Raw genomic sequence first — 23,298 nt, 5'->3', positions numbered from 1 at the left:
TCTGAATATGAATGACAGCTTTTCCAAGCTGCAAAATTAGGAGAAAGTATGCAGGCCTGAGTAAGGATGCCATAAAGGGATCTCTTAATATCAAACTAACTGAAAGCTAGCAAGTACTTCTCTTGCACTGGAGGTTGACAAAATTGGTATACTTTAAAGTGTACTTCTATGACTTTATTTTTCTTATCAGAAAATTAGATTCAATGATTCCAATATTTTGTTTTCAGCCCTTAGAATCTATAACCCATGGGTACTGTTATGCCAAGATTCAAGAGAAGAACACACTGGATTATTTTTAAAAACCCTTTTACTAATAAGCCATTAATTATGATGCATATTCTATATAGGCCTGTGACCAAACTTCTGCTGGGAAATTTTTTTCCTTGAAGTATCAAATAAATGTATGAATTCTAGGTATTATTCAGAGATTAGAACATGGTGGAACTGGCTTCATTCCTCTTTCTAAGTTTAAAGGCTTGAATAATTTATTACTCAGGGTTTTTTTTTGTTTTGTTTTGTTTTCTTTTGTTTTTCCGGAGCTGGGGACCGAACCCAGGGCCTTGTGCTTGCTAGGCAAGTGCTCTACCGCTGAGCTAAATCCCCAACTCCTACTCAGAGCTTTTAATAGTTATAAATAATGCAATTTAAAAGATCATATCAGGTATAAAAAATGAGTTTAAAGAACAAGGCTCCCTAGATATCATGAAATATGATCCTGTCAACCTCAGGTAAGTACAGGTGCTGCTAATACATAGCCCTTAATAAAAGTTGCATTTTAGTGGTTTCCAGCATGTAGTTCCTAAGAAAATCATTTATGTGAGATTAAGACTATTGTTTATAACTGCCTTAGTAAATTGGGTATACATTGAACTTAAGGTCAGTTAAGTGGCAAAGATCAATAATGATACTAGGCTTGGGGGATATTCAGGAAATTTTGCTGAGAAACGAGAAGTTCAAATGTAGGCAACCCCAAACAGAGAAATGGTTGGGCTGTCCATCTTAGTGGAGGGCCTGAGGTGTCAATGTATAGGCATGGGCATTTTTAAAGTCAGCTCAGCAGCTTGCAGATGTAAAAAAGTGTTGCCCGACTGTAGTTTGATTCTCTAGCCACAGTCTGCTAGTCTCACTCTCTTAGCAAACATCCGATTCTGTAAGAAATAACAAGGCTTTCATAAATTGTATCATTGCCACTAATTTGAGATTTTAAGCAAGATCAAATTAGTATATGCATTTGAAAATACGAGAAGATAAAATTTTGTGAGATTAAAATGTATTCATTTTTGAAACTTCAGTAAATGTCATTTACCAAATACATTTTCTACTAATTGAATCCATTTAAACATGTGAAGTGAATGTGTTACTTGGTATATGGCAACAACCAATGGGCAGAGTCACAAAGTACAGGTAATTTAGGTATCCTAGTACTTGGGCAAGAGGTTTGGCTCCACAGATAAAGGTGCTTGCCGCAAAGTCTGCCACTATGAATTGAATCCACGGGACCCAAATTGTAGAAGAGAACCAACTCCTGTTAGGTGTTCTCTGCCTTCCACATGCACACCATAGGACATACACCTTCCAAATATGCACACAAATAAACAGATAAATAATGGGATGGAAACCGTTGTTTTCTTAAGGCAAAAAATGTATTTTTTCCTCTTAAAATTAGTCTTTTGGGTCTGTAGTTCTTTTTCATGTGGAGAAAAATATTTTGAAAATTCCATTAAACCAGTTACTGGAAGAGAGCATTCATAAATGAATTCTGATCAACAGATTGCATACATCTCCCAATCAGCTGTGCAGATTGAGCATTTTCAGGGCTCCAATCCTTTTATCGAGATGATTCAGTCCTCTTGCCACTTTTATTATTTATATATTCACAGTATTGACAGATTTCATTTCCTTCTCACTCTCTACTTCTATAGGAATAAAACTCATGATATGGAACAGGGGAGACTCAAGACTTTTCATGTGAACCCTTTTCTTTAAGACATTTAGCTAGCTAATCCAGATAACCAAAATAGGTAATGTACTATAACATAAATTCACACAAACTTTCCTTTGTTCTTCCAAGTGCCTTCTCTAAACAGTTAAAGTGTATTTACTCTTTAGACCATACAGTATATCAAAAAGAATATTGATATGAAACACAGAGCTATGATGGTGACTACATCAGTAATAAAAATAAGGTCTGAGCTTTTTTCAAACATCCTTATTGTTATTTACCATCCTGTTCCACTTCCCTCAGTATTGTATTCCCTCCCCATTCCAAGTTAAAATGTTCCCAAGATATTGTATAAGCTTAGTTACAAAATAATTTAAATAAAATCGTAATAAAATCCCTAGTGCCAGGCATGAGAAACTTTCCTTCAAGTTGTTGGCCAGTGGGGTTCCAAGGGAAGTCCCAAACCTTGTCCTTGGTTGCCTCCTAGTACTTGAAAGTAAATCTCTATTGCTGAAAACAACATATGCTTCAGACAGAGGACTTGGAAAACTTAAGCTGGAAATGAACTACAAGCTTCTTCCATGAAGACTAGCTTTCATAGTATCTGAAAGTACTATTCAAACTACCAAAGGAGAAAAACAGTCATTAGTCTTACTTAGGTGTAAAACCCACAAACTCTCACAAAACGTCATGGCAAGATAATTGCAAGGCTGCAGCAGTGGTCACTATTTTCTTGGGAGTAACCCATATCTGTCTAATAAGACTTAAGGCCCACTTGGTAGAGGGAATTTATGCCAGTCACTGTAATCTAGCCAACTTTCTGTGACTCATGAGACTATGGAAGCTAGAGGAGAGCTTACTTCTGTCATTTTCCTAAGTCAGTATAATTTCTAATTATGTTCTATGTTATTTATATCTACAGAAATGTGTCACTCAGTCTTTTTAACATTAGGAATATATATATATATATATATATATATATATGCATGAATGCATGCAATAACACTGAAAAAAGAGACCATGAATTTGAATGAAAGCAATGAAAGTTATTTGGGAGGGCTTGGAAGAAGGAAGGGAGAAGAAGAAATGTTTTATTTATATTGTAAACTCAAAAATAAAAACAGTAAAAGAAAAAAATGTATAGCACTCACTTCTCAGCAAAGATGTTTATTTTCTCAGCAGATGGAGACCATTACAGAGCAACTAGTGAGAATAGAGAGAACAGTGGACTGGGTGCTCAGCCCAAGTGATAGATCTACAATACATTCCTTACGTTTAAAGCTCAGGAATCATCACAGAAGAGGAAGATTCTAAAAGCCTGAGAACCAGGATACGTCCTACTATATAGTGTTTGTTATTAAAGACATTGAACTTTACACATGAAATCTCAACAGTATTGTCACCTAAGCAAGAATGCATAGTGACAACAGCAGTCAACTTGCCAACATGCAATAGGAGAAATGTCACAAGGCCTCACCAGTAGATGAGGTACCACGGGAAATCAATAAGAATTAGTTTTCTCCAGGGACTAGTTCCCGGAGATTTTATCCAATTTCAAGTGCTCATCCCCAAACACATATACCTATGAGCAACATCAAAGAGACTCTCTTCTCTGTCTTTCTATCTCTCTGTCTCTGTCTGTCTCTGTCTGTTCCTGTCTCAGCCTGCCAGTCTCTCTGCCTCTCTGTCTCTTCCCTGCCTCTGTGTAGTACATAACAAGAATACAGATGTGGTCAGTGATTTCTAAGGGCGTGGGAGTAGAGATAGGGTTGAGTTAGAAGGGGAGAGAGAGCACTAGTAATGATGTAAATGCAGCACTCATGAAATTCTCAAAAACAAAAATTAAACTAGGAAAAGAAAATGCCAATGTTACAGTTGCTACAGATATTCGAGAAAACTTCTCTATTGAAATCAATGAACTGCGCAGATGATCAATCTTTCGTGATTTTATTCAATCATACTTGTGATATTTTAAAGTGCTTTTTATCTTCTTTTGCAATTAGTAAAAATTATAATTGGACTTAATTCACCTGGTAATGGCTTATGTTGTTAATTAAACTTAAGGCTATATTAATAAGAACCATTACAAAAGTGTCTGAATTAATGAGAGTATTCTTTTGGAACCAAATTTGATTTGACCAACATGACAGGGCAAATCAATGCTATTCTCTTGCATCATTTCCATAAATTCAGAGAAGTAAAGTAATACCCCTTTCAAAACTGAAGATGTCTAATATTAGTTGAAGTTTCTCTCTCTGTCTTTCTCTGTCTCTCTGTCTCTCCCTCCCTCTCTTTGTCTCTCTCTCGATATATATATGTATATATACATACATACATACATACATACATACATATGTATACACACATATATATTTATATATGTATATAGTTGTTGTTTTCAAGGTAAATCTATTTTAATTCTTTGTCTTCAGCCAACATCTATTTTTACACAGTGTGACTTACATTCAGGAACCGAAGAGGAGAAAATGCTGAATAATCCAATTATTCAAAAGACACATGAAACATATTGTCTTAATCTGTTCACAGTATTTTTCTGAACAATATTACTTTGTAGCTATTTAGGTATCCAGAGATATACATTTAATTTTAGTTATCTTGTTAAAAAAACAGTTACCACCAATTCATTTCAATTCATATATCGTTTCTTTTTTTTTTTTCCTCTAGGATTCGTTACTTTTATTTTTTTATTGGATTTTTTAAATTTACACTTCAAATGGTATTCCTTTTCCAGTTTCCCGGACATAAGCCCCCTATCCCATCCCCCTCCCCTTCTTCTAAGAGGATTTCCCCCTCCCCAACCATCCCCCACTTCCCTACCCCCAGACATTCCCCTACACTGGGGTTCCAACCTTGGCAGGACCAAGAGCTTCTCCTTCCATTGGCGACCAACAAGGCCATCCTCTACTACACATGCAGCTGGAGTCCTGGGTCAGTCCATGTATAGTCTTTGTGCAGTGGTTTAGTCCCTGGGAGCTCTGGTTGTTTAGCATTGTTGATTTATGGGGTTGCAAGCCCCTTCATCTCTTTCAATCCTTTCTCTAATTCCTCCAATGGGGGTCCTGTTCTCAGTTTAGTGGTTTGCTGCCAGCATTCACCTCTGTATCAAATATCGTTTCTAATATTAAATTACATAATAAAAAGTAATCTCTATGAATACAAATTAAAGGGCAATTAACAAGATTCTATAGCATCAATGAAGGTTAAGTCATGTGTCAGTATGCACTAATTTTATATCTCTCACAAAGCCCAAGTACCATTCAGACGCTCCTGACATTAATAGGAGGCAGATTCTCATGTGGTAATGTAATATAAGGAGTGAATAGCTAAGATTGTTTTTCCTAACTCTTAGTTCAGAAATGTGTATAAATATGTTTATCAGTTCAAGTTTGGCAGTAAGTAAATGTGATACAATGATTTAATTAGAAATTAACACACATTCGAACATACAAACAAAAAAATAATATCACTGAAGAGACATCTGATTATTTTTAAATGTATACAGTGATCTTTAACAACTAAAATAAAATATAAACTTCAGATTTTTAAGACAAAGGCAGTTGATAATTTATTTTCTGCTTCAAGTCAATAATCTCAACATAATGAGGAATGAATTTGGATGACTTCAGACATAATTTCTAAATGTTCACATCTACTGTAGCTTTTCACTACATATCTCTTATCCTTTTCCTGAAAGCAGCCTCAATGAGCATCTTCTTCTCACACATATGCCAGAAGCCCAAAGACGAAGAGGAAGTTCTCTTAAAAGCCAGGTCCTGTGGAGGCTTGATGATCCGGGATAGGGGAATGCTAGGACACTGAGGCAGGAGAGTGAGGGGGTACATGCATTATTGGATTTTCATGTCTATCCTCTTACCTAAGATTATTTTAAGTTCTCATAGAACAGCTGTTTATGTTTTTCATGAGCTGAAATACTGCAGTAAGTTGTGTCAGACTTTCAGTGTCATACTTGGTGTAGACTTTTCTACCTTATTTCATTTTGTCTTAGAAAGTCAAATTATTCCTCTTTGCCTTGGTTTATATGACTCCATTGGATAAGACATTATGTGATTTTTATTTCATATTCCGTGTTTTCATCTTCCTCCCTACATCTGTTTATTTCTCCATAAGTTCACTAATTATTTTCTGTTTTACTCACATTAAGAACACAAAATATTTTATGGTAGAAAAAATTGTGCAATAAAATTCAAATAACTAAAATGACAAACTCAAACTTGCCTTGCAATAAGCCTTTGTTTGAATGACCTAAGAATGACCAATGTATTACCTGACCCTATATATATATAATAATAAGGAACACTGAGTTACAGATATATTGTTTCAGGACACAAATTTGGTTAGAACTTTACTGATAATATCCCGCCACCAGTCAAATGTGGTAGCAAATAACTTATGATTTTCCTTCAGGCTAAATTTTACATATTATCTTCAACCAAAATGATTTTATTGCTATAAACACACATCACTTTTATAATCCAAATAAAAATATATTTCTTTCTTAAGTACAATTTTGAGAAATTGATTACAAGCTCTATCTTGTTTAACACAATGTATTTTTATGAAAGGGACACTGTCTAAATCAAAGCCAAAATATAATTATGAGAAATTCATCAGTAGTATTATTTCCTTAAATCTACAAAAGAAGTTTTCCTTTAGCATACTATAATTCAGTACTGCTAGACTAATGTTATAATTTAATGTCATGAGCCATTAGATCATAACATTAAATTAATGATCATGTGTCAGACGGAAGCATGGACAGTTTTATATAATATGCAAATGGAAGGAATGAAAATGGCAATGTAAATCTTCTACACACCATCTGGCCTAGCTTTCCTTCATGTTTCTCCCCAAACAGTGGTAGGAATAAATGATGCTACTTCTTATTGGATATTTTTTGGAGAGGGAGACAGCAAATGAAAAATACTTCATTATAAGCAGAAAAGCTGTTATCTCCATTTATTTCCTTCTCACAATCTGTTTTGTAAGACTCTAAATTTCTGAACCATCAGAGCTAAATGGACACACTCAAATATCTAGTGCAGTTGTTCTTAGACCGACATGAAGACCAAGCCTTGTAGCACATATGTAGCCAATGTGCAGCTTGGTCTTCATGTGAGTCCTGAATAACTGAAGAGGGGCTATCCCAAAAGCTGCTGCCTGTCTGTGGAATATATTCTATCTGGGCTGCCTTGTTTGGTCTCGGTGGGAGAGGACGGGTCTAGTCTCGTAGAGATTTAAGTGTCAGGGTGTATGGGGGGATACCCAGGGGAACCCCCACCCTCTCAGAGGAAAAAGGGAGGGGGAAGGGGGAAGGATAGTGGGAGGGGATAGCTGGGAGGGGTCAGTGAGCAATATACAAAGTGAATAAGTAAAAAACTTAAATTAAAACTAACAAACATCATTACTACCCATCATTTGAAATTTTCCATCATCTCTTACTGAAACTCAGGTATCCAGTAAATAAATTCCTATTTTCTGCACCACATACCACTGGAAATCGTCTTTCAATTTTCTAGCAATATGAATTTGACTAGTCTAGGGTGTGCCATAAATGAAACCACACAATTTAAATTTTGTTTGATTTCTTGTGCTGGGCATGATGTTCCTAAAATCATCTGATATTACTAAACTTTTTCAGTCTGTTGAAGTATTTTTGATTCTTATTCAGAATGGTGTTCTGATCATTTAAGAAATTAATTTCTAATCATTTGTTCAACTTCAATGGGTTGATGGAAAATGAATGGAAAACTTCAGAAAGAGCATTTTGAGTGAACAAGATCGATACAGCTGAGAGACAGGTAGGTGTGAAATTTATTTTCTATATTGATGAAAGTCATCTGAAAAGAAAAAGAAACAACAGCTATCAAAGGTTATATGTAGAGAGAAAAGGAAGAGCGTGAAGGAGGTATATTAAAGAGAAAAGTAAGATCACAGAGCTATGTGCTCAAATTAGTGACAGGGATCCAAATAAGGTGTCTAATGCATATGTGCAAGGCATGTGCATGACTCCTGCAGCAAGAGCTGACCTGCTCCAGATTATTTAAAGAGGAATATGCATGCGAGTGCAAGACATGCTGGCTCTTACTCAAATTATTGCTCAGTAAGCAAAATAAGTGACTACAAAGGTAGTAAACCATGAAATTTCATGGAGGATTATATAGTAAAACTAACCAGAATCCCATGTTTGATTGGGGCCTAATACAATATATCTTCTCCTCTGGGTAATTAAAAAATACTGTACTTAATTTCATTATATTCTCTTTCTTCATAGGTAGTGCTCTCTTCTGCCAATTCCCACTATCATCAGTTCCTCCTCAGGGGCATTTATGTTTTATAAACTAATATTGATTCCCTTTATTCTGCTTCAGAAATTCCCACTTGTCAATAATAGTTCACCTGAAAGGACACATCCAAGAATTCAGTCAACAAAAATATTCTTCTACTAGATAAATACATTGTAAGAATGTATGTGTTTCCTTTGTGTCATGATAGGCAAATACATTTGCAACTGCCTAATCAAGTGTTGCATTTTAATAAACACATTCCCTATCACTAAACAGAATATTGGTTCTTTTCCATGGTATGTAAAAATGCTATCTGAACTCACTTCCATTTTTCAAGTACAGTGTATAACAGTGATACCACCATTCATGAAACTATTGTAAAACTAAAAATAGGATTTATGGAGTTTAAAAACTAAGAATGTCTTATCAAACATTTCATAAGTATCCAAATCGCACTCTATCTGGGGGTCACAGCACTTTTAAGAATCCAGTGTTGAAATGTTGAAGTAGGAGCACAGTACTGGAGTGAGAAATGGCTGGCACAAAGGAACCAATAAAATGTTGCAGTCTGCAAAGAATAATTATTTCTCCAAGTCCTAGAGAAAAAATATACATACATATGGTAAGAGGTGAAAGAAACATTAGACAGGAAAAAAAATCTTTAGAGAATGCAAAGATGATATGTGTAATGATTCAGGATGTTGTAAGTTGTAATTGTAATTCTGAAAAGTCAACATGCTAATAGACCCCTCAAGGACAACCACAGATGTGGAAGCAAATGGAAACAATTTGCTGCTTTTTCACTATCAGGAAATAGAAATGTTTCCACCTATATTAATAGGATCTCCAGTAAGAAATGGTTTATATCTCTCATATTAATGTGTTACTCTTTCACAACCAGACATGATTAATTCTACTTATGGAGAAATACCTAACTTATGTACACACTTTTGTTCAAGAACAATTCTTAAAAACCAGATTTATTTCTCATCATGGGAGAAGTTGCAAGGGCAGAGGCTGTGTATGAAGGCACAGGAAGATGAGTGGTTTTTGGTTACATGTAGAATGAAAACCACATGCTGACAATCTAAATTATTGTGAATGTGATCAATATTAAATTGATAACTAAAATGTTTTCGTTTTATAATTAACAAAGGTAGAAGAGAAATCTTAAGATGGAAATTAAAAAATAATTTTTTAAATACAGTATTGATTAGTCTTTCCTGATTCAATGGGAAATGGAAGGTCTACCAGTCATCTTATGCCAGTCCTGGTAAATCTACTCCCAAGACAGCCAATACTCAAAAACTCTTCCAGAAAAAAAAGAAAAGACAAGAATATGACAGGGAATCATGTGAATTTTTCTGTACTCTAATTTTTCTTGACCTTTTTAATTCTTGCTTGAATAAAAACTATGTGAGTCTGGGCCAGGTTCAGAGAAAGTGAGTGTAGAGCTCATTAATTTTCTCCAGTGATTTTTCTTGGCTTTCATTTAAAACAATTTTATTTTATTCAATTTTTGATTAAATGTTTTTGCATATATTTTGATCAAATCACCTTACTCTGAGATTCTCCCCACATCTCCAGCCACACAACACCAATTACTTTTTCTGTCTTTGAAAACCAAAAATATTTAAAAAGTCAAAACAAACAAACAAAATATAGTAAGGAGAAAACAAACAAAAACAAAGATTTTTATTAAGATTTCTATAAGACCTTGATGTCATTTCCTCTGTTGCTCAGACTTTGAAAAACTGAGCCACTTTTGACAAAGTAGGTCTCAGGAATCTCAGATGTCTAGTTGAAAGCAAAGGATGACAAATCAGTTACTTCCCCAAGGAGGTCACTATACAAAACAAAGTATTTGATTCATACTTTCAATATGATATATTTATTCTCAAAAATAGGATATTAAGGTTTGTTTTTATCTGGAGATTTTAAAGAGATTTTTGAGTCAATATTGACATTTAAGAACTAAAGTATACTGAAGATTACCAAATATTTTTCCTTATTAAATGAAGTTGCAGCGCTCATGGAAGCCAATGCATTAAGCTTGTTTCTGTTCATCCATTTCATGTTCATTCTCACACAAATCAAATGAGAATTATTTCTCTGAGGGCCCACATTACAATGAATAGTATGGAACTATATCAAGAAATATGTATATAGAACTTTACTTGTCATATAAATATAAGAATAAATGTAACAACATGGTAATTATGTTTATTGGGTGCTTACTATATGTCAGGTACTCTTTTTATGAATTTCATAGATAGGACTTCATGTCAGTTTCATAAAATATTTGAAGTATAAATGTGGTTATTTTTTATTTATACCAATGTAATCCAAAAGCAATTAAGAAATAAGTTCATGCCCTTGGTCCTGCTAAGACTGAACCCCCAGTGAATGTGATTGTTGGGGGAAGGGGGCAATGGAGGGAGGATGGGGAGGGGAACACCCATATTGAAGGGGAGGGGAGGGTTAGGGGGATGTTGGCCTGGAAACCGGGAAAGGGAATAAACTGTGGTTAGGACAAAACGGCAACCAACAGATTGGTAAAACTTTACCAATCCTACAACAGATAGAGGGCTTATATCCAAAATATACAAAGAACTCAAGAAGTTAGACCTCAGGGAGTCAAATAACCCTATTAAAAATGGATTTCACAGCCAAACAAAGAATTCACAGCTGAAGAATGTCGAATGGCTGAGAAACACCTAAAGAAATGTTCAACATCTTTAGTCATAAGGGAAATGCAAATCAAAACAACCCTGAGATTTCACCTCACACCAGTGAGCATGGCTAAGATCAAAAACTCAGGTGACAGCAGATGCTGGCGAGGATGCGGAGAAAGAGGAACACTCCTCCATTGTTGGTGGGATTGCAGACTGGTACAACCATTCTGGAAATCAGTCTGGAGGTTCCTCAGAAAGTTGGACATTGAACTGCCTGAGGATCCAGCTATACCTCTCTTGGGCATATACCCAAAAGATGCCCCAACATATAAAAATGACACGTGCTCCACTATGTTCATCGCAGCCTCATTTATAATAGCCAGAAGCTGGAAAGAACCCAGATGCCTTTCAACAGAGGAATGGATACAGAAAATGTGGTACATCTACACAATGGAATATTACTCAGCTATCAAAAACAATGAATTTATGAAATTCATAGGCAAATGAATGGATCTGGAAAATATCATCCTGAGTGAGGTAACCCAATCACAGAAAAACACACATGGTATGCACTCATTGATAAGTGGCTATTAGCCCAAATGCTTGAATTACCCTAGATGCCTAGAACAAATGAAACTCAAGATGGATGATGAAAATGTGAATGCTTCACTCCTTCTTTAGAAGGGGAACAAGAATACCCTTGGCAGGGAATAGGGAGGCAAAGATTAAAACAGAGGCAGAAGGAACACCCATTCAGGACCTGTCCCACATGTGGCCCATACATATACAGCCACCCAATTAGACAAGATGGATGAGGCAAAGAAGTGCAGGCAGACAGGAGCTGGATGTAGATCTCTCCTGAGAGACACAGCAAGAATGCAGCAAATACATAGGCGAATGCCAGCAGCAAACCACTGAACTGAGAATGGGACCCCTGTTGAAGGAATCAGAGAAAGGACTGAAAGAGCTCGAAGGGGTTCGAGACCCCATACGAACAACAATGCCAACCAACCAGAGCTTCCAGGGACTAAGCCACTACCCAAAGACTATACATGGACTGACCCTGGGCTCCAACCTCATAGGTAGCAATGAACGGCCCAGTAAGAGCACCAGTGGAAGGGGAAGCCCTTGGTCCTGCCAAGACTGAACCCTGAGTGAATGTAATTGTTGGGGGGAGGGTGGTAATGGGGGGAGGATGGGGAGGGGAACACCCATATAGAGGGGGAGAGGGAGGGGTTAGGGGGATGTTTGCCCGGAAACCGGGAAAGGGAATAACATTCGAAATGTAAATAAGAAATACTCAAGTTAATAAAAAAAACCAGTCGAAATGTAAATAAGAAACACTCAAGTTAATAAAGAAAAAAAAGAGAGAAAGGGAAAAAAAAGAAATAAGTTCATGGTCAGGAGGAAGCAGAACCATGATTTAAATCTATACAGCCAAACTTCAAAGTATTAAATACTGTCCTGTCTAGTTTTTCTAAATGGAAGCAAAAGAAAAAAAACCATTATTTATAATGCAGAGAAATGCTTATAGAAATTAAAAAGGAGATAGGAGATAGGAACAGTATTGATATCAATGTGACCTTTTTCTTCACAAGTAAGTAGCATTTAGGTAAACTGAGGTGAAGAAGGGGGATTTGTAGAATCAAGAACTCAGAGTGTCTGTGGTTACCTAGGCCTTGAACACTAGGCATGTATAAACTAGCACTGTCCGTAGTCAATCATGTATAGAGGGGAAGCAAATGGGTGTGTGCTTGCTAAACTACTGAAAAATTCCTGGGTAAAGGTAGTCATTGTTTTCATTTGTGCACCTGCTGGTGCGTGTACCAAGTTCTACTTGTTCATTTCAAACCCATGGTCACACAGCTGGTTCTGGTTATTTAAACTAAGTGTGTCAAAAACAAGCAAATAGCAACCCATTTTTTTCCTTCATGAATATGGGAGAGGGATTTACAGGAAAGTTTGTGTGAGGATAGAGAGATGGAGATGAGGCATACATTTATTACATAAAAGTATAAAATGCCAAGTATAAATATAATTATTAAAAATATATCTCTAGTCTTGCTTGATGTTCATTTTGTTGCAATTGAGGGTGTATAGAAAAACAAAGGAATGATTAAGTTTAGAACTCAGCTTTGAGTTCAATCCTTGACAGTAAGGTTAAATAGTGTACAAGGCTTTTTTTAATGTTTTAAGAAGTCATAAAAATGTTTTGGAGAGTCATGTGTTCCTTTAATTGACTAATAAATATGTATTAAGACACCCATCACACACAGTACAGTATCTTGACAATAGCAATACATAAGTAAATGAATTTTCATTTAAACTCTTGCATAAGATCTACATTCTAGTTATAATTTAGGCTATGCTTTAGGGAGTTTAAACTGCAGGTTGAATTGGAACAATTGCTTTATTAGTTACCATCTAAATTATGTTTTAGGAAGTTTTAATATGTAGGTTGGATTGGAACAAGCAGTTGACAGAAATTTGTTGAAGGAGATACAAGCAAGGAGAAACACAAATTATAATAGTAGTAAGTAAAGGGTACTATATAAACAATCATGTAGGCAAAATCCCCAGTTCATAAAAGAAAATGTAAAATTGATGTAAAAATATATGGAAATAAATACATGATCTCAAGTCTCCCAGAAGAGAGGATATAGTGTTGAATAGCAAAAGATAAAAAGACCTGGCCTGGCTTGTATCTTACTGAGTTTGCACTTTTGTGTGAGATATGTAAGTTAAGAAACTCTGACATTCAATAAGACATAGGATGAAGCTTGCAAAGGGAACAGAATACTTGAATCATTGGTTTAATGGAGATGAGCAGGCTATTTGGAAAGAAACAGTACAGATAACTGACATTTAGGAAGTATTGATTGACTATTGAGAGGAGATAATGAGATGAAGAAAAATCAAGGGAATATGAGGAAGAGATCCTCAGGAAAATGATGCATAAAGAACGTGTCATTGAGCAGATGGAGAGGGATTTACTACATTCTGCAAGCCCAGTAAGTCAAGAGGAAGGAAATTGTTTCGTGGTCAAGTATAACAGAGCAAGCACACAGCTTTCTGGCGAAAGGAGGCCTTAACAAGAACATTTACATCTGAGCATGACCTGATTTCACAAAGCACATTTCAACTAAGAAACAGATGCAGAAACGAGAAAGAAAAATGTAAAACAAAATGGATGTCTAGGGAACCTAATGTTTCTATGAACTGACAAATTCCAATGAGGTGAATGATTTGAAATTACTTTTTTGATATTTAGGGTCTGGTTTGAAATGCTGAGCCAGCTCAGAGTAATATGCAGGATAGCAGGAGTCTCAGAATATCAGAAAGTCAAACAGAATTTCAGACATTCATTTTTCCATATATAGTTTGCAGTTGGTCAACCCTCCAAATATTTAGCATTTCATGAAAATAAGACTATGGTAATATTCATACAATTAACACATATAGTACTATGCCTGGTCATAGCAAGTATTTAAAGAACATTAGTTATTATTATTTACTATAATAGTTGGACAAAATACACTATTTTAAATCCCAGCAACACATTTTTTCCTGCTAGCATTTGATTTTAAATAATTTTCCTCCTATTCTGCAATAGTAAAAAACAAATTAGTTAATTTTTAATGATGTAACTATAGATACATTCCATACTTTCTCCAATTTTATTCTCTGTAACTAAAAATGGAAATAGTCGTAATACAGAATCATGATTTTAAAGAATCAAATTAGAAAATGAAAGTTTAATTACTTTGGTGATAGCCAAAGAGTACACATGGACAGTCCTATGGCTCCAGCTGCATATGTAGCAGAGGATGGCCTTGTGAGGAGAAGCCCTTGGTCCTGCCAAGACTGGAACCCCCAATATAGGGGAACTTCAGGGAAGGGAGACAGGAAGGGGCGAGTTGTTGAGAGGAGGAAACGCCCTCATAAAAGAAGGGGGGGGGAATGGGATAGGGAGTTTATGGATGGGAAACCAGGAAAGCGGATAATATTTGAAATGTAAATAAAAAATTACTCAAATTACTTGGGTGATTAGAAAATATAGAAAGTGTAGTTATTATTACTTGATATAACCTTGATTTATTGGTTGTAAAGAGTGAAATTTTAGATTTATAGCTTCAGTTTGACTTTTGCCTAATGGTAATTAATAATATTAAGATGGACCTTTCACTTAAGAAAGCTTTTCAAAGTACTTTTATGTTTACTACCTTCTAAGTTTATCACAAAATCTCTGTAAAGTATAAAAAAAGACAATGGTTATTAGAGGCTATCAAAATTGCCTTTGCAGTATGCACAGTGTCTTACTGCCCTGTACAAAGCTTAAATCCAAGTGGATCAAGGACCTCCACATCAAACCAGATGCACTCAAACTAATAGAAGAAAAAGTGGAGAAAAGCCTCAAACACATGGGCACTGGGAAAACTTTCCTGAACAAAACAACAATAGGTTATGCTCTAAGAACAAGAATCGACAAATGGGAATTCATAATACTGCCTTACTTCTGTAAGGCAAAGGACACTGTTGTCAGAACAAAACGATAACCAACAGATTGGGAAAAGATCTTTACCAATCCTACGTCTGATAGAGGGCTAATATCCAAAAAATACAAAGAACTCAAGAAGTTAGACTCCAGAGAGCCAAATAACTATTAAAAATGGGGTACAGAGCTAAACAAAGAATTCTCAGTGAGGAATATTAAATGTCTGAGAAGTACCTAAAGAAATGTTCAACATCCTTAGTCATCAGGGAACTACAAATCAAAACAAACCTGAGATTCCACCTCAAACCAGTCAGAATGGCTAAGGTCAAAAAACTCAGGTGAGAACAGATGCTGGCTAGTATGTGGAGAAAGAGGAACACTCATCCATTGTTGTTTGCAAGCTGGTACAACCACTCTGGAAATCAGTCGGGAAGTTCCTCAGAAAGTTGGACATTGCACTACCTGAATATCCAGCTATATCTCTCCTGGTACCCAAATGATGCTCTAACATATAACAAAGACACATGCTCCACTATGTTCATAGCAGAGTTTTTTATAATAGAAAGAAGCTGGAAAGAACCCAGGAACAGAAGAATGGATACAGAAAATGTGCTACATCTACACAATGGAATACTACTCAGCTATCAAAAACAATGACTTTATGAAATTCATAGGTAAATGGATAGAACTAGAAAATATCATCCTGAGTGATATTTTCACCCAATCACAAACACACACACATGGTATGCACTCACTGATAAGTAGATATTAGCCCCAAAGCTCGAATTACCCAAGATTCAATCCACAGACCACACGACGCTCAAGAAGGGCGACCAAAATGTGGGTGCTTCAGTCCTTCTTAAAAGGGGTAACAAAAATATTCATAGGAGAGGATATGGAGACAAAGTTTGGAGCAGAGTCTGAAGAAATGGCCATTCAGAGCCTGACCCACTTGGGTATATAGCCCATATATATATACAGATAATACAAAACTAGATAATATTGATGAAGCCAAGTAGTGCATGCTTACAGGAGCCTGATATAGCTGTCTCCTGAGAGGCTCAGCCAGAGTGTGACAAATACAGAGGCAAATGCTCTCAGCAAAGTATTGAACTGGAATGGGATCCCCGTTGGAGGAATTAGAGAAAAGATTCAAAGAGCTGAAGGGGCTTGCAACCCTTAAGAACAACAATGCCAACAAACCAGATCTCCCAGGGACTAAACCACTACCCAAAGACTATGGATGGAACCATGAACTGACCTATGGCTTCAGCTGCATATGTAGCAGAGGATGGCCGTGTTGGGCACCAATGGAAGAAGCCCTTGGTCCTGACAAGGTTGGACTATCCAGTGTAGGGGAATGTCAGAGGGGGGTGGGAAGAGGGGTGGGTAGGGAGGGGAACACACTTATAGAAGGGGAGGGAAATTGGATAGGTGAATTATGTCCAGGAAAGCGGGAAAGGGAATAACATTAGAAATGTTAATAAAAAAATAAAAATGATAATAAAAAATCCAATTAAAAAAAAGAAAAATGTTTTGATGGTTTAAATAGTTTAGCTAGAATATCACAAGTAACTGTCTTTACCGGTAGTATTTGGACAAGAAAAATATTATTTTTATTTTTATTTAAGAAAGAAAATATCCTTTTTACTAACACACTAGGAAACTTTAATATGTTTCAGGGTGAAATGTATTCACTAATTTTATTAAGGAATCTCATGATTTATAATATATGTAGTTCTCAGAGATCCCATAAGTTATGATTGATTATGAGAGTTAATTATATATTGAAGTAGCTAATAGCCAATATAGCAATGAATAATAAGAGTCTTAGTCTCAATATCTGGAACAATTTGCAATTTCAGAAAATAATTTTAAAATAACTATCATTTTTCTCTATGCAGTAGCTTTTGTAGAAAATTAATCTGGCATTTCTTTTTTTTTTTTTTTTTTTTTTGAGTAACCACAATACTCAAGATCTGTTGGGAAAGCTATTACTTTGGGTAAGCGTTTGGGTCACTTCATTTTTTCTTTTGATAATTATTACAGTTCACTATAGGCCTGCAACATACACTTGTAATTCTAACATTCAGGAAGTCTGAGACTTCAGCAATTGAAAGGACCAGAGTACAGGGTGAAAGCACTAGCCTACAAACTTTACAACCTCAGTTCAGAGCTTCAGAACCCATGTACAAACTTGATGTAAATCCAAGATGCCTCCAGGAAAGGAGAAGCAGAAACAGAATATTCTCCAGAAGCTCCCAGCTAGGGCCAGCAGCAGCAAAGAGATCCTACCTCAAGTAAGATGGATAGGCATGGCCCAGCACCCAAGGTCCTCCTCTGACCCCCACACATGTGCTCTAATGGCCCCATACAAATAACAAACTGGATAACAAATAAAGGACCTGTTTATGAACAATAGCCATTAATAACAATAAACCCCACTCATCACTTTACACTAAGACCTTTAAGAAATCCTACCTTATTTTAAAATTAACATTTCTGGACTCCAACATTTTGAATGGTTTATGTGGCCAATGTTAGAGCTTAAGGATTCTAAAAGATCATCATTGGAGTTTATGTGAGAAAAATGATTGAGCAAGTAAGAAATAAAAAGCATGAACAGATTTGAGAAGCAAATACATACATACATACACACACACATAAATTTTAAGTACTACAAGAAAGCTAATCTAATAGTTCTTTTCAGAGCAATTTCCAATTGTTTTTGAAAGAAAAATGAAAATCAAAACACAAATTTTCTTTCTTCCCTATTCGTACTTAAAAAGAAATATAGCCAGGTTTTAATTTAATTATTCAGAATTTTATAATTTCTAAAGATTATAGCATATATGAAAACTACACACACACACACACACACACAGAGAGAGAGAGAGAGAGAGAGAGAGAGAGAGAGAGAGAGAGAGAGAGATAGGAGATCATGAATATCCTTGATATCTACCTGACAAACTATTTTGAGAGGAAGTCTATTAACTATCTGACAATGAGGCATTGAGGTAATTTGATCAGTCTTTATTTTCAACATAATTTGTTTAAAAAGCTATGCAATCAAAGCTTTACTGTTTATCAATCAAAGTTGCAGAAAAAATGTGAACCCATGTGCCAATTAAAATCTACTATGGCTTTGAAACTATCTGTAAAGTGAAATAAAGTTTTATTTACGGAATGGCATAAGCCAAGTGAGCTATAGCACTACAATCACTGTTTACTCATTCACCTCAGATTCAGCCAAAATAAAAAAAAAATCTGGATTCGCATGACATGGGGGAGCTCTGCAGAGATAAACTCAGAAACTATTTAATTCAAATTACCCCCACAGGCACAAAGAAAACTAGCATTGTGTGGATAGGCAAGTGAGGCCAGAAAGATAAAAAAGAATAATAAGTTTAACATGTAATAAAATCATTGTTTTAGCCTACTGTCTGCACCAAAGCAACAAATTAACCAATTGTCACATCAAAAGAGTCCAGGAATTTCTTCAAATTATAGTCTAGATACCAGTGATGTTCATTTATACATACAAATAAAACAAAAAGAAACCAGGCCGAAAAGAATGGATATAAGGCAATATTGCAAAATAATTCAAAAAAATCCCATCAGCTATTGAGAATAAACCTTTGAAACCTGATGAACTACAGAACATAATTCCATTTAAACAATATTACTCTAGGCTTCTGTTTTTGCTGTTCATACACATAGAATTAATAATTTTTGTTTCCAGGAAAAACAGTTGTCTGAAAATTGCACAACCACTAACTATAACAAATTTAGCAATCTCATTCTTATTTTCACAGATCATGTTAGGGAGAAAACTACAAAATGTCAGATTAACATTTCAGAATGTATTTGAAAGTAACGAAGGGAAACTGATTTAGTTAGCAACGCTAAATAAAACGGACAGTTCCTACAGATGCTTTCCCTGTAAGACATTAAATAAACAGTGAAAAATGGCAACCATTTTAATTTAATAAACCAAATGCTGAACTTACTTCTCTGAGTTAAGTTTCTGCTTGACAAAACCTCTGCTATTTTGGCAAGTATTTTTCTGGTCAAAGAAATGTGTACATTTTTGAAGCTCATGGTATTTAGTGAAATCACAAATGAGTCTTTTTACTGCCTCTGCCTCTTTCCTTCTTGCCCAAATGCTAAACTATATCAAACTGAATAAAACAACTTTATTTTTGTCCCCAGTGTGTCAGTATCAAGTACAAATGCTTAGACTGCTTCAGTGGGATTCACTAAATGGCCAAAAGAGAAACACTCAACTTACTTGCCATGGCTTCATCAGCTCTCTGACTCCTCTGGAGTCTTCTAGGAGCTTCTCTTTACGGGAAGCATCCTGTAGGACATTGGCAGTGGTTTCAGCTTCTGTAATCCAGGCAAGAAACTTCTCCAGGTCCAGAGGGAACTGCTGCAGTAATCTTTGAGTTTCTTCCAAAGCAGCCTCTCGCTCACTCACTCTGCAAAGGGACAAACAGGCAGATGGAATTCACAAATATCACGATGGTATATGCAATGAACTCAGTAAAATGAGCAAAGATGGTGTACTGCTGGAACTCTCCATTTAACCAACAATCAGAATACTAAGCCCTTTGTTTATTATTTATTTCTATTTAATCTAAAGGCCTCTTCTTAGAGGAAGGCATGCAAGTGGACCTATTAAAATTAAACAACAATATTCTGGGGATGTGGCTCAATGGTAGAGTGTTTGCCTACTAAACTCACAACCCTTGGTTCAATCCCTGGGTAGTCCTGCCAAAAATGAATAATAATTAAAGTTTTGTATAAAAAATGGATATACACCCATGAGAGGGAGAAGGAGAGAGACATTTTGGGCCTTACAAATTTTGTTCATAATGATTCCAAAATAGCTTTCTTTCAACTTTAAGTTTGTGTTGAAGTTAATCTTCATAGGCAAAACCTTAAATTCCCTTGCCGTGCCTATCTTTGATATAACCCCGAGGCAAGAAACAAGAATGAAGTAAGTAAAGTAAAAAAATCAGGAAAATACAAATGGGAACTTGGGATGTGAATACTGGAGGGGAATGTGGAAGGATGGATTGAAGGTAAGGAGAGGAAAACAGACTAAAATGAAGAAAGATGCAAAGATAACATTTCACAGAAAAAAAATTGTGCAAACTATCTCTTTGCCAAATACTAACTGGTTAAAAGTTCTTCTTTAGGTTCATTCTGCATTACCTAGAGATGAGGACATTTTCTAAAAGGAAAAAATGTATCAAGTGGAAAATGTAGAAACTGACAAATCAGACAGACCAAGTGGTTCAGTTTCCAGTATCTTTTGCCTGTTGTGTGATATGGCTTGTTAATAATTTTTCTGATTTCACGTTTCCTCTTCCTCAGTAGCTACTGTATGATGAACATCAACTTCACATATTATGACCACTTATTCTTAATTAAAATGTTAGCTCCTTCTGCCTACACCTCATGCTTGATTTCCCTATTTTTTTAAAATGGAAGAAACAATAATCTCTTATGAGAATTTTAAAAATCCTACTTTCCAATTGTATGTATTTCTATATAAAGTGTATATATATGTATATTTATAGCATATAATGTGTATAATGTGGATATTCACACAAATGCCCTGAGCAAAGGCCTACATAATAATAGCTCAGGAGGGAAATTTGCCTTAAGCAGTAACAGTTCCATCTAAAGAGATTCAGGTAAATTTTGTCTGCAATAAGGAAATTAGTACTGTATTTAAATGCCTTATTTGCCTTCGATGACTACACAAACACTTTCTGGGATTAAACAGAAGCTAAAAATGGATTTCAAAAAATTGAACAGTCAAATATGATACACACTGCTTGTTAAGATGTGATTGTCAATAATTATGCAAAACTGCAATTTATTTTAGCAGCAACTTTATCATGGGATGTGCAAAGCAGGCAATAAACAACTCCTGCGGAGCTGGCGGCAGCAAAGCCCCCAGAAGAGGTATTTATTCATCATGGGTAAGGTTTTTGCTGAGCACAGTCTTTCACCATGTAGTCTCAGCATTCATACTGGATAAAAATCTTCTGTCTCCATTAACTGGTAGAGGAGAAAGTATGTTTATGAGGCTACCACTATTAGAAAAACATGACAATTGCACTAAGCTATTTATCAATTCCTAAGTAAATGTTAATGCTGTACAGGTAAAAGGTACCATGGGGTTCTGGTTAGGCAAAGTAGTTAAATCTGGGACAGCTGCAGGGCTAACTCGAAGTGCTGATTTTCCTAGTTTGTAGGTAAAAATGTCAATCCAAATAGAAAACTCCCAAATTGCTATCTGTTTATGGGATTTTCAAAATTCCATGCCATTGTTGCAGCTCTGAGAATATGAATATGAGTTAGGTATGTGCTATACAGGGAAACTCTCAGGTAGATTCTGAATACCAATGGTACTGACTGGCAGAAGAGAGCGTTTTATGCAATTTATACTAAGACTTATCCTGTCTCCAACTTAAAACATATGATAGAAATAAGCTATCTCCTTCTAGAAGATAAATGCTGGGTCATACATTGACTTATCTTTGAATATAGTCCAATTGCAGATTCAATAAAAGGACATTATGAAATTCTCTCTTGGCAGAATGAAGTTTAAAAAATTAGACAGTGCACTGTATTTGAGTTGTCATCTTCATACTGGGGCATTAGATCCATCTGAGCTCCTCTGCTCTTCAATGAGAAACACGACTCACCTTCTGCCGCCACAGAAAGTAACCAGTAAATAACTTTCAAAGCAGGCTATAGGAAGTCAGAGGAAAGGGCTCTAGCCATATGATGTGATTTTTACCCAAACCTACCAGCAGTTTTCTGCTTTGTAAATTGGGCCCTTGGGGAAGCAGAGGAACTTATTTTCAGCATTGTAAGGCACCATTTTCGTCAAGGATACCCTTGTGGTTTGAAATATTGACATCAGGCTGAATATTTTCTTATTCAGAAAATACTTTAAAAGGAATTCAATGGAAGTAATGGCAGAAAATCTCTCCAAAAGAATTATTTTCCAAACTTCTTGGATCATAGATGCAACTGTTGTTTTCTACTTGTGTGGAGGTTTTAATGACTACAATCTCACTCCTGGGTTCAAGGAATGTACATTGAACCCGTATGTTTTAATTCTGTTAAATCTACTGAGGAATAAGTGAAAGGTACTTAATTTTCATATCTGTGCATTCAAATGAGCTCTAAATATGTTACCTTATTTTTTATTTTCCTCAACCATATGGCTATGGATGGCTTATGTGATAAATAAACATATAAAATATGAGAATCATAAGGAAATAAAAGATTGGCAAAGGAGAAAAGACTGCAAACAAATTAGTTTAAAGTTCACTTATTTGGGCTATGCAATCCTATAGACCTTCAAGATAATTTCACTGTATTTTAAAGGTATAATGAGTAGACAAAAGAAGTTATAAAAAAGCTCTTAAATTGTAATTACTGTATTAAGTACTTTATATATAACAAAGCATAATTATCACATTTCAAGCTAAGAATATAGTGATTTCTAAAGGTTTATTTTCTGGTCCTAAGATGTCCTTTCTTAGTACATATATAGGGATGTTACAGGACAGTGGTTTCAAAATATGGTTCATGGACCAGCAGTCCCAGCAGCAGCATCTGAGAACTTATAAGAAATGCAAATTCTTAGACCTCAGGATAGACCCACTAAAAGAGAACTCCTTGGTTGGAGTCCAACCAGCTGTGGTATAGAAAGCCTTCCAGGCCTTTTGAACACATGCTAAACTTAGAAAATCACTTCTGCTGGGGACAAAAGCTTGAGAACTACTGTGTAAGTAGAAGCTGGGGTGTAATGCTCAGATCCCTGCTTGA

General features: G+C 35.7%; 1 protein-coding gene across 12 annotated transcripts in view; it reads right to left on the bottom strand.

Annotated features, from left to right (window-relative positions):
- Dmd (dystrophin) overlaps window positions 1-23,298 on the bottom strand; it is a 2,367,748-nt gene that overhangs the window by 571,984 nt on the left and 1,772,466 nt on the right. For all 12 annotated transcript variants that reach the window (XM_063279795.1, XM_063279798.1, XM_063279800.1 and 9 more), the window contains one exon: window positions 19,730-19,919. In XM_063279795.1, the coding sequence (XP_063135865.1) occupies window positions 19,730-19,919 (190 nt within the window). The remainder of the gene's footprint in view (window positions 1-19,729; window positions 19,920-23,298) is intronic.

Source organism: Rattus norvegicus, chromosome X (genome assembly GCF_036323735.1).
Source record: "Rattus norvegicus strain BN/NHsdMcwi chromosome X, GRCr8, whole genome shotgun sequence".
NCBI classification, from domain to species: Eukaryota; Metazoa; Chordata; class Mammalia; order Rodentia; family Muridae; genus Rattus; species Rattus norvegicus.
Note: the sequence above shows the minus strand (reverse complement) of the source record. Positions and strands in the feature narration are given on the sequence as shown.